We start from the raw sequence: 12,894 nt of genomic DNA, 5'->3' as shown, positions 1-12,894 counted from the left end.
ATTTAACCATAAAAGTCAGTAAATCATGAGAAGATGCATCACACTGTTCAGTTTTGCATGCCACTCACTATTATTAACTCGGTTGCATCAGTCATGCTTGATACCTCAAAAACTAATGCAATGAGAATTCTCAGTTCATAAAGTAAGTGGACTGGCTATGATACTAATTTAAAAATCTTTTCAATAAATTCTCAACCATAGTGTAGAATCACATTTTGCAAATTAGAGACAATATTCTATTACAGCCAAAACTTGCTGATCTTCTTTTGTACTTCACCCTCCAATAGTGACAAGACATTCTTGGTCCCATAGTCTGGAATTCTCTCCCTAAGCCTCGCCAACTTGTCCCCAACAATTTTCCTCAGCGCATATCTTTTCAAATGCGCCTTAAATCACCAACCTAAATTTTCTTGGTTACTTCTCAGCACCCATTTTTGAAAGCAACTTGAAACTTTAATACAATGCAAGTTGTTGCTGAATTGAGCAATTCAATCTAAACTAACATTTTCAAAACACATCACATTACTTAACAATAAATGATGCTGCACAGACACATATTAAATTTCTACTGTATTACATATCTACATTAAATTTTTTTTATTAGTGTCGCAAGTAGGTTAACATTAACACTACAATGAAATTACTGTGAAAATTCTCTCATCACCACACTCCAGTGTGTGTTCTGAGGGAGAATTTAACATGGCCAATGCACCTACTATCTACATTCAACTAAATACTTCAATGATGTTATAGATTTGTGCAGAGAGGATTGAACAAAAAATCACTAGGAATGTGAAGATGAAGTTACTGTGAAAATTCCCTAGTTGCCACACTCTGGCACCCGTTTGAGCACATTGTGGGAGAATTTATCATAGTCAATCCACCTAACCTTCACATTTTTGGAGGAAACCAGAGCACCTGGAGGAAACCCACGCAGATATGGGGAGAATGTGCAGACCCCACATAGACAGTGATCCAAGATGGAAATTGAAGATTGTTAAATGAAGGCAGAGATGAATTAAATTTGTTTGCTGCTCTTGTGAATTTGAGATCCATTTAATGAAACATAATTATATGATGGTCTAATAAGATACTTTCTAAATAGAGTGGCTAGCACTGAGGCCTCACAGCACCAAGGACCTGAGTTCAATTCCGGCCTCGTGTCACTGTCATGTCTGCATAGATTTCCTCCGGGTGCTATGTTTCTTCCCACAGCCCAAAAATGTGCAGGTTAGGTCGATTAGCCATACTAAATTGACCCTTAGTATCAGGAGGATTAGCAGGGTAAATACATGTGGTAACGAGGATAGGGCCTGGGTGGGATTGCTGTCAGTGAGCCTGGATAGGCCAAATAGCCTCCTTCCGTACTGCAGGGATTCTATAAAACAACACAAATTTAAGTTTCAAAATGAGGTGTTCATTCTACCCTTGTAACTGGAAACTTCTAATAAGTAAAAGACAAGAAATGGAACTGTTCTTTTTCAGCACTTTTTCTTCAAGTACACTTTCAATTTCTAATCGAGTGCATGCATGAAGAAAGAAATAAAACCTTTATCTACATAGCACCTTTCACCTCTGAACATTGCAATAAATTTTGCAGCCAGTGAAGTGCCACTCAACTATAGTTGATGCTGCAATATAGAATCCACCGCAGCCAGGTTTTGCACAGTACTGACTCACAAATAGCAATGATACATATGGCCTGATCATGTTGTTTTTAAATGTTGAAGTAGAACTCCCTGTCCTTCTTCAAACAACTCTTTGGGTTGGGATCTTTTGTATTCCCTTGAGAGGGTTGACATCTTAACCTGTCATCTTGCATGTGCAACGTTGTCTCAGTGGTATATTTTAAGTACCAACCCACACTTTACATCACTCACAGCGCCAGGGACCTGAGTTCAATTCCCAGCTTGGGGAGTCTGTATATTCTCCCCATATCTGCATGGGATTCCTCCAGGTGCTCCCACAGTCTGAAAGGTGTGCTGGTTAGGTGCTTTGGCTATGCTAAATTCTCCCTCACTGTACCCGAACAGGCACCAGAATGTGGCGACTAGGGGATTTTCACAGTAACTTCATTGTAGTATTATTGTAAGCCTATTTATGACTAATAAATAAACTTAAAACTAAAGCATTAAAAATGAAAATGGTCAATGCCAATGAGGCAAAACGCATCAGCGAACATGGCAGCCCATTTTGACATTGCACCTGATGATTCCCAAGAAAACCAGACTGGGCTATCAATCCACAATTCTGACTCAAGAAAGTAGAGGTCTCTCACTGACAGTCAAGATCTTGGCTTGTTCTAGGTAGCTTCATTGCAATGCTCAAGTTGGGGCAGTCAATGACATTTTCCATGCCAACTACTAAAAAATAGGGCAGGCAAAGGTTAAAAAGTTACACACGTAATTCTGAAGCAGGGATTAGTCAACTCCTCAATGGAGAATGATTTTTTAAAAAATTTCACCTCAGCTAAAACAAGTATTGCGCGTACACCCATGGTGATAAAATGAAATCGAGTAATAGGCAACCCGATTGATCATCGAGACAAAAAAAAAGCCAGCAACATATGTCTACATACCCTGGTGCGTGGTGCTACTGTAGTCTACAGCAGGTTGGAGCTGGAGCTAAACTGCCAACACGTCCTCTCCTCCACCCCACCCCCCCAGAAAGACAAACAGTCCGAATATTCACACTCCCCAAACCACCCAACATTCAATAAAGTCACGATACACATTACAAAAGGACAGCAACTTACGCACAGCACTAGACGAGAATATTACATATCAATGACAACTAGGAGGCGAAATGTTGTAAACAAACCCCCCTCCCCCCGCCCCTCTCTCACACACACACACACACACACACAGTTCCTGGTCAGACGTCCCCCCTCCACCTCTGAAACTATCGCCGCTGCCAGTCGGGTGCGCGCACGGTGCTCTGGGAATTGTAGTTCGCCTCATCCGGTCGCCAGCAGAGGAATCCAGCGGCACTTCCTCGGCCAGGAAACTACAAGTCCCATCATGCAAAACTGGCACTGCCCCCGGGGAGGGGGGAGGCGGCGGCGGCCGAGGTGATCGACGTCTCGTCATCGAGCCGGCCGCACGCACGCTCCCGGGCGCGAGCCAATGTTCCATGACGTCATGCTGTGATTGACAGCAGTGGGGTCCAATAGCCTGGGGAGGGAGGAGGGGAAGAGAGATACAGGCCAATGAACCGCCGGCAGAGGCCGGCGTGTGGCCCAATGGGGTGGGGCCGTGCCAAGTGGGCGGGGCGGAGAAGTTGTGGGCGGAGGGAGGGGGAGGGAGCGAACGTACCGGAGGCTGCCGCCATTTTGGTTGCTAGTGCGGAAGTTGTGTCTCGGACTCGGAGCGGCCGACGGTTCCGCCTTTTGATGGTCAGGTAGCTGCCGGTGCATCGGCTCCCTCCCCCGTCCCCCAGTTTTTTTTAAATTTTATTTTAAAGTCGGCCGCTACGCCGGGAAAAAAGCAGCAGCTTGAAGAATGGCAGGCAGATTACCGGCCTGTGTGGTGGACTGTGGTACAGGGTAAGTGAGTGAGTGAGAGTTGAAGGAGGGCAGTAGTAACACTGACAGACTCGGTTCCTACCCCCAGGGACTGGGCGAGTGTCGGCATTGTGATTTCTGGGTGTGGGCCGGCAGGGGCCTTGCCGCGTCCTTTCCAGTGGGCTGTCAGTGGGCTGGGGCGGAGTGGGTTGACATCAAGAAACCATGGCCCCGGGCGCTTCAGAAACAAGAGTTAGATTAGGCTCCAAGCCCGAATTTCCCCTCGCTCTACAGGAGCTACCAGACCCGTTGAGTCTCCCCCGACATTTTCTCCCTTTTCATTTCGGGCTTTGATAATAATCGGTGTGTGCGGGGCTGCCAGTCACTGCTTCCAGAGCCGGTTGCCGCCCTTCCGCTTACACCTTTTCCAGGCCCAGGTGAAGGGCCTTCCTTTCCCCCCTGAATGGGCAGACTTTCTCTCTGTCCCACCATTAACAGATCCGTCTGAGGTGCCCAAATAAATATTTGCACAATAAACATCAGGGTTATTGTTGGGGGGGGGGGGGGCAAAAAAGACCACGAGTCAGCAAGCGCCAAGCAGCTCTCTGAGTTGTCAAAGCCGCTTCCTCCTTTCATTTATCATTTCCTTATAAGGGAGTTTTGAGGGGTAAAGCCAGTAGTGAAATGATTCTGGCCATCACCGCTTCTCTCTCATTGTCTTTTAATTTTTCTTTTATTTCCCCTATCACCTACACGCTCAGTGCATATTGTGTTTGAAGTTTTCTTTTAACATTATGACTAGGTTAATTTTTTAAAGATCAGTTGAGATGTTTGCCCATTTGCACTTCCCGCTTTGTAAAACAATCTGACTTTTGTGAGGAATGTTTGAATGAAGCGTCAAGCTTTTGCTATTGGTGTCACTAACAGACTAATTGTAGCGCTTTGAGGGAAATGAATTCTAGCATATATACATTGTGTTGTCGGGTGGAATGTATGCGCAGTTGAATTTTGCAGTGTGGGCAAGTATAATGGATGATTAGTGTCACTTTAATGTGTAGGCATATTTGCGTATTTTTCTTTGCGGATGAGTTGGCTGTGAACATGCTAATAGAGCGTATCAAATGCCTCACTAACTTGTGGCAGCCCGACACGAGTGATTTGTTTGCATAATCAGGGCTTCGCTATGTAATATGCATCACTGCAACACATCAGATCTGTAACACATTTAGCATCAATTCTTGCTGAATTAGTATAGAGTTGCTGGACGTTTCTGTGTCAAAGCCTGAAGTGAAGTTCACCAGAGCATCAGCAAAATGTATCCGAACTTATTTTTGTTGACCAACTTATTTTTGTGGATGAGACGCTTTTGGTAATAATCTCTGATCTCGAAGCTGAAATGTTTGATTCACAGGTTTGGCAGGAAACTGGCGTTGTGGTCAAGTGTTTTTATGACTTAGGCTGTTTCCGTTGGTGTTCCATAGGTTTAAGTACTGGTTCCTTTGCTTTTGTGATATGTATGTTTTAGACTTTGATGTGGGGAGCATGATTAAGTTGCTTGTAGGGTACACAAGTGTTTACAAGGATGTCGCCATGACTATAAATTTTAAATATGCTGGGGTTGCTTCCTTTAGATCAGAGAAAGCTGAGGGGCGATTTAATTGAAGTATATGAAATAAGGGACCTACATGGAGCAGGTGGGAAGGATTGATTTGCCCGGTGGGGGTATGGATTTAAAGTAATTGAAAGGGTTTCAGTGAAGGTCAGTAATTCTTTTCACCCAGAGGTAGGTGGGGGTCTTAAACTCACTGTCTGAAAGGATGGTAGAGACAGAAATCCCCATTTAAAAACAAAACACTTGTGCATCTGAGATGCTGTAACATAAAGCTTACCAACCAAAAGCTGGAAGGTAGGATTAAACTGGATTGCTCTTTCAGCAAGCATGTGCCGTAAATCTATATTTCTGATCTGTTTTCATCTCTCAATCCTTATGGATAAAACACCATTTGCACTATAACATATCAGTTTAAAAGATTTTGAATTAAAACATGAATTTGAGGGTGGCACAGTGGTTAGCACCATTGCCTCACTGTGCCAGGGACCTGAGTTTGATTCCTGGCTTGGGTTACTGTCTGTGTGGGTTTCCTCCCACAGTCCAAAGATGTGAGGGTTAGGTGGATTGGCCATGTTGAATTGCCCCTTGGTGTCAGGGGACTAGCTAGGGTAAATGCATTGACCACAATCCCACCCAGGTGCTATCCCCATTATGGGGATAGGGCCTGGGTGGAATTGTGGTCAATGTAGACTCAATGGGCTGAATGCCTCCTTCTGCACTCTAGGATCCTATGAACCTATAATTTATCACCTTGCAGAATTAAAAAAAACTTTTTTAAATTGGCAATCTAAGTCACCAGAAGCTCTAGGACTAGTTGGTAGGTACATCTGAAGTTGAATCATATTGGTGGGACAAGGTAGAAGCTTTGATCCACACTGATTACGGCAACTGATAACCCTAGTGTGTTTGAATACATCATTGCAAATCTCAATAAACGCAATGCTCAACAGAGGAAAGGGTTGAGAATTGTCTCTATTTTGAGGATTAATAAATTTACTTGTTTATTATTTGAAGTATTTTAGATTTGATGTTTTACAGCATTCTTATTATTTACAGTTGTATGGAGGCAATATTTCCAGCTGTCTGTCGACAAGAGCAAGTATTGTTGTTTGAAAATAAGGCCACTGAATGATGCATGATGAAAATGTATGCCTCATGAGTGGGCTGACCCAATTTGTCACTCATGAAATTAATTTTTCTTACATTTTGCTGCTCATATCAGATTTTCCCATATGTTTTGTCAGTAAAGTGTGCTTGATGCAAGCAACTTAAATGCAGATGTGATTGACTTGTCTTATTTTTGACATCTCTGAAACTCTGAGACATTCTTTTGATATTTCATGGTGATTCTAATACCCTGATCTATTTCAGTTGTAAATCTAAATGAAGGGTATCAGTAAATTACTTAATCGTATGAAGTAACTCGTGTGACTAAAGTTAACAAAACAGTTCTGAAATAAGTAGGAAGTATTAAATCAGTCTGCTTGGTACATTGGAAAAGTCTGAGCTGGATCCTGTTAAGAGGAGGTTTATAGCTGCGAAATAAACTGTTAATAAATTATAATATTGACACTATTCATGAGTCTGATAAGTAATAGAGATATAAGTAACATGTGAAGTAATGGTACAAGGTAGGCATACTCATGGCTTTCTGTGTAAGATTGTGATGAATTTAAGGAAATGAATGCTGCAAGAGTTTTCCTTCAGTGAGCAATGATAGTCTCAACATATTCAATGCAAGTTACTTGTAGCTGGGAAAAGCTATTATCTTGTTTATTTTTAGTAGTAAATTCATATTTTCCTTTTGAGTATTTCTAGTATAGGTTCATGTTGTAGATGCTTTCACTTTTGTTACTGAAAGTACATTTTTTTGCATCCATCAACAAATGCACTTCCTCTGTCAGTTTTTGTACATTAGCCTAGTGTGTGGCAGAAAACATTAAAATACCTAATCCAAGATAATTGAACATTTTTGTTCAGTTTTAATAGTTTTGCTGCTGTTTTTGAGAAAAACATTGAGTTTGTAGAAGTGATTAGTGATTGAAAGTTATTCTTGTAACAGTTTGTGCAATAAAGCCTGATCTTCGGCTCAAAATAAATTGGATCAAGGAAACCTTTAATACCCCCTAGCAACTACTCCATGTCAATTCCTAAAATGAGTCCAATAAATGTAACTTTGCTGTTATCAACCAAGTGTAATTGGGGCAACTGTTTTGGGAAATGTGTAAAATTTGCAGGAATTTTGTAGCATGCTATGTGCAGCAATTCTAATGTAGAGGGGAAAGGTATATGAATTGTATGATAAAACTTGATTCAGGCCACAAAAGGATCTGAAACTATCTAATAAATGCTGCATGTGAGGTTAGTGTTGCGTTTACACCATTCTGAATAAATATTAATCCTGTTTGTCTGCTGAATTTAGTAAAGATGTTTATGTAGTCTTTCCACTGCAATGAAAATGGAGGTAATCACACTTCTGCAATGCTAGGGCCTGCTGTGACAGGTTTGGTATTTTGGCTTGGTTCCTTGACAAGTTCAGTTCCTTTTTTTGTGTACAGAGGAATTTACAGTTGTCTTATTTCCCAGTTTACAAAATTTATTTCTCATGTTTGTCTTTTATTTTTTTTAAAATAACTTCATTGCATTACCAATATACCTTAACCCTAAGACATAATTATTTTACAAGAACAATCCATAAGCCTAGAACTTTGCACCTACTTTGCTTATTGCTCCTAAAGAAAGGACATTTAGAAGTTACAGGATTTTTCAGTTGCAAGCAAAGGAAGATCGTTGTGGTTGTTGGAGGCCAGTCATCTCAGCAGAGTGTTTCTCAGGATTGGTATCCTGGGACCAACCTCCTTCAGCTCCTTCCTTAATGACCTCCTGCCCATTATGCATCAGAAGTGGAGATGTTTGCAAATAATTGCAGTGTTTGCAACTTTTCAGTTTCTGAAGAGATCAGTGTCCATAGCATAGAATCCCTACAGTGTAGAAGGAAGCCATTTAGCCCATATAGCCTAACAGTATTTTTCATAGGCCACTACCCTGCTCCTATCCCTGTAAGTGGCGGATCAATCTAACCGACACATCTTGGGAAACTAAGGGGGAATTTACCATTGCCATTCCATCTAACCTGTATATCTATGGACAATATTCAGGCTTGAGCTGATCAGTGGAAAGTAATACACTTGACCAAATGCCAGGCAATAGTCATCTCCAGTCAGAGTATCAAACCATATCCCCTTGATGTTGTTTTATATTTGCAAGAGCAGTTCAGAGACTGGGGAATTCTGCAGCAGATAATTCCACTCTGGACTCCCAAAGCCTACCCACCAGCAGTGTGGCACAATTCAGGAGTGTGATGGAATACTCACTTGCCTGACTGAATGCAGTTTTTCAACAACATTGAGAAGCTCAATGCCATCCAGGACATTGTGTGCTTGATTGTTCAAGATGGTGGTACAGGATACATTTATTCTATCCATCACTGGTGCACAAGCACAGTAGTATACACCATCAACATGATGCACAGCAGCAACTCGCCAAATTTCCTTGGACAGCACTTTCTAAACACTAATCTATACCACCTAGAAGGGCAAGGGCTGCAGATGCATGGAAGAACAGCAACCCATCATTACCAAGTTCCCCTCCAAGCTATACATCACCCTGACTTGTAACTATATCACTGTTTTTTCATTGCTGGATTAAAATCCTGGGTGTCCTTCCCAGCAGCACTAGGGTGGGGGCGGTGCGGTTGGTGGTGTTGTGTTACCCACACCAAATGGACTGCAGCAGTTCAAAAAGGCTGGGCAGCGAATGTTGGACTTGTCAGTGATGCCCACATCCCATAAATGAACTGAAAATCTCTTCAATCCTGTGGAAGAAAGAAGTGCAAGTCTAGCTAGATTTTCAGGAAGGGTGGATAGATTTTTTTTGGATACTAAGCACTGCAGGAATAATGCAACATGGTGACTTCTTAGCAGATCTTCTGCAATTATGTTGAATGACAGAGCAATCTCGGAGTTAAATGGCTTGCTGCTGCTTTAATTTCCTTATTGTATGTTCTTATTGTTCTTTCCCTCCATTTTGTCATATGGCCTAAAGCTTTATTCTCCAGTAACTTGCCCAGATAGTTGGTTTTCATCTGAAGCCAGACCGTAAGCGGTGTTAGCTGAGTCAACAATGGCCCCTTCATATGTGAGTCATGTTCTAACTCAGTCTCTCTTATAAACCACATGTAAACCAGCAACAGTAATTGTTTGAAAACCAGTATTGGAGGGACTTTTCACAGATTGGGAATTAAACTTAATTATTTAATCTTGGCTCAATATTGCACCATGTGTTTCACTTGTCCCCAAAGCCAACAAAGAGAACTCTGCAGAAGTGATTGTTGGAGTCCATCTTGAAGTGCTGGTAATCTGCAATATAAATCTCTATTTTCAAACTGCTCTGTGATTATTCTTGTTGACTTGCTGAAAACTAAGCAGTTTTTTTTTAACTAAAACTAATTGATGCACACACGTCAATGAAATGCTTTTAAGAACAAGTCTCACCACAGGAAATAGAAGGACCTTCAATCTAAGGCAGTTCCTGTACTTTTTCACTAACTGAAGGGACTGATTCATATTTGTGGTAATGAAAAGTCAACATTTTGCAAAACTGTTATTTTAGGCTGCCTTCTTGATTTGTCTTCAGCTGGCAACCCCATTCATTCCATCAGCGATCAGAATCCATCCTATTGATTGTAAAATATAAATAGCAAATTCAGTGCAAGTGGCATTTTCTGTACTATCCTTCCCTCTCCCAGAGTTTTTAACAGAACTTCGAAAATTTTTCCTGACATCAGCTATTTGTTACAGATTTTGTACCTTCTAAGTCTCTTTTTCATTGAGTAAAATTGACAGATGTGGTCTCCCTCCAATATGTAGACAACTGGAGTGAAAATGGGGATTTCATAATTACATTGCCTGAATAAGGAAGCTGGTTTTAGTAATATATAATGGTGCATCCTACAACAGGAAATTCAAGTTGACAAATAATATCTGAAATGTATATTAAACTGAAAGTTGAAAGAAATGAAGTCCTGACCACTCGAAAGGATAGAACATCTGTCAGGTAGTGAGCGAAGAGAAAAAGTGAGTTGAAAATTAATAAACAATTGTTGGACATTATGCATTCCAAATGTAAAGATGAGACCACAGCAATGTCACAGTTCTGACGAAAGGTGCCAAGTCAATTGTCATAGCTTCATCCATTGGTCATTCGGTTACTGTAAAGGAGACTGCTGAAAGTATTTACATATGCCCATAAGCTTGACTTTCAATTGCCTGTTTCTGGTTAGTATATCAACATTTAATTGAAACTGCTGACATAAATACTCATGGGAATTTCTAACTTACCTGCCACTGTAATGTTAATGAGCCAGTTTATGTACACTAAGTTTATAATATTTACACTTTTAAGCAAGTATGAATTTAAAATACATAATTTGCAAGTAACATGATAAAATTTACTAATTTGATAGTTGTCTTGTATTATCTTACTAAAATTTTTAAAAATTTTGGGCTTTCTCAGAAGTTTGGCCTTTGTTTTTTTTTGAGCAACCCTAACAGCATTCTGAGAACATGTAGTTTGTTGAATTCCCAGGCATGCACTTCAACTAATAATGGATGCACTTCAATTTCCAGTTAGAATTTGAGTTTCTTTGCTTTTTCAAGATTCTGGAAGGTACTGAACATTGAGTTGTTAAATACTGATTTTTCTAAAATGTCTCTCGGCCATGTATCATCTATGAACAGCAGGATCTGAGATCATGGTTTTCTTGATAAACTAATTTCTCATAGAATGATTAGTTATGAAAAATTGAGTTATAAGTTTCTCTTGTAGATTCCATTTTAAACCTGACAAATTGAGCAGTGTTTCAAGACTTTAAAGCCTAAGGAAAATCTGAAAGATCATTGACATAGATTGTAAACCCTATCTTCCACTCTCATCCAACCAGAGTGTTATTTCTAGTGTGTGATTTGACTGAGCTGCTAGATTTCATTGCAAAAGGTTCTAATTAGAATCCTACTCTCAAATGATGTTTCGGTTAACTGGATTAATTTGGGCATGTCCCAACCACTTTGCCATGTAGTTTGAGGGTGAGATATTCATAATAATTTGCTTTGGTCCTTGTGAAACCTGTGAATAACAGCTGCTGCTCAGACCATCGTGCCTAAAAGATTGCTAGGCCTCACCAAGCCACTGAAGAGAAACAAAATGGGAGAGGAAACTTATTACACAACTGGGTTCCTTAAGACACTGAGGCAATACTTCCAATGTTTTTTATTTAACGTGCATTAGAAGTGAAGTAGGCAAGTTTCAAACACTCAGTTGTGGCAATAAGGGTTCTTCAAAAAAAGTTTCTGAAACAATTTTTTTTCATCTTGCAGGTATACAAAGCTTGGGTATGCTGGGAATACAGAGCCACAGTTCATAATTCCATCATGTGAGTTCAGTATATGAATCTTTCTAATGTTTCATCTTGATAGAAAATAAAGTTTCACAGCTTTTCCTATAGAATGTAAGATTTTTCCATTCTCTTGAGCAAAAGTTAAACTGAAATATCTAACTTGTGTAAAAGCAAAATTTGTGCTTTAGTAACCTTGCATGAACAGTTTAAATTAGTTTACTTCAGTGTCTTCAGTAATACGTAATATAATTCGATCATTTGCAGAACTTTCAATACATTTGTAACAATATTTTTGACAAAACTTTGTTAAAAAAAATTATATCATACTTCACCTTTTAATATTTAATGGACTAGGTAAAGCAGTCAGCAACATTTTGGCAATCATGGGTTTAAAAGTTTTTGGTTAATTTAGTATCCTATACTTTTAATTTGGGCTCTTGAATTCAAGCGAAATGATACTGAATGGCTAGTTAAGCTTGTAGTCAAAGTGCATCAGAGGAATTATTAGGGTTAATAAAAGTGTTTAATGTATCTGTATAATGTTTACAGGACACATACTATTGTTAAGTATGTATTAAATATTGGGTATAATGGCTATGCTATGTCACTTATTGATCTTCACTTTTGCTGTCAGTGTTTTTGGGAAACCTAGGAGGAAGTAGAAAGCTGCTTTTAAGAGAACCAAAAAAACCAAATTTTCAATGACCTATCAGTTGAACCAGGGTTTTGAGAAAAGTCTCCAGTCATTTTTTATCTCAGTTACTGAAATTTCTAATGTTGGAAATAAAGTTTTTAACATGTCTTAGAGGCCTGTGCCTTCAATTCATTTCTGTGCACAGTTGCGATAGTTCCATATCCCAAAACCTTTCATTAAAAAGTAATACTCGACCCCTAAAATTTAGGGGCAACGCAGTAGTTAGCGTTGCTGTGTCTCAGCACCAGAGACTGGGTTTGATTTCTGGCATGGGTCTTTGTGTGGATTGTGTACGTTTTCCCTGTGCATGGATTTCCTCCAGGTGCTCCTGATTCCCCCCCTCAGTACAACAGACGCGCTGATTAGGTGAATTGACCATGCTAAATACTCCCTTAGTGTACCCAAACAGGTGCTGGAGTGTGGCAACTAGAGGATTTTCATAATTTCGCTGCAGTATCAATGTAAACCTACTTGTGACAAACGTTTTTTCTAAAAAAAAGACCCTCAACTCTCCCATCAGCCACTCAATTAACCACATGCTGATGCCAGATCTCGACTTCTGTTCTCAATATTGTTACTCCCCACCTGATACAGCTATGCTGCATCACACAGTATAACCAGACCCTGTTCCA

The 12,894-nt window shown here is 40.2% G+C and overlaps 2 protein-coding genes across 7 annotated transcripts in view; one reads left to right on the top strand and one right to left on the bottom strand.

Moving 5' to 3' along the window:
* Window positions 1-2,826, bottom strand: part of LOC145350242 (solute carrier family 35 member F5-like) — an 87,910-nt gene extending 85,084 nt beyond the window's left edge. For 5 of the 6 annotated variants that reach the window (XM_080199304.1, XM_080199309.1, XM_080199308.1 and 2 more), the window contains exon 1: window positions 2,579-2,826. The gene's annotated coding sequence lies outside the window, so the exon portion shown is untranslated. The remainder of the gene's footprint in view (window positions 1-2,578) is intronic. The other variant, XM_080199305.1, reaches the window with a different exon arrangement.
* Window positions 2,827-3,307: 481 nt separating this feature from the next.
* The window catches only part of actr3 (actin related protein 3), a 59,309-nt gene continuing 49,722 nt past the window's right edge, over window positions 3,308-12,894 (top strand). Inside the window, exons 1-2 of the mRNA XM_080199303.1 lie at window positions 3,308-3,544; window positions 11,549-11,604. Coding sequence (XP_080055429.1) covers window positions 3,501-3,544; window positions 11,549-11,604 — 100 coding nt within the window. The 5' untranslated portion in view covers window positions 3,308-3,500. The remainder of the gene's footprint in view (window positions 3,545-11,548; window positions 11,605-12,894) is intronic.

This window comes from Carcharhinus amblyrhynchos, chromosome 11 (assembly GCF_965287045.1).
Source record: "Carcharhinus amblyrhynchos chromosome 11, sCarAmb.v2.hapA, whole genome shotgun sequence".
Taxonomy (NCBI): domain Eukaryota; kingdom Metazoa; phylum Chordata; class Chondrichthyes; order Carcharhiniformes; family Carcharhinidae; genus Carcharhinus; species Carcharhinus amblyrhynchos.
This window is presented reverse-complemented; position numbering and strand designations above follow the sequence as displayed.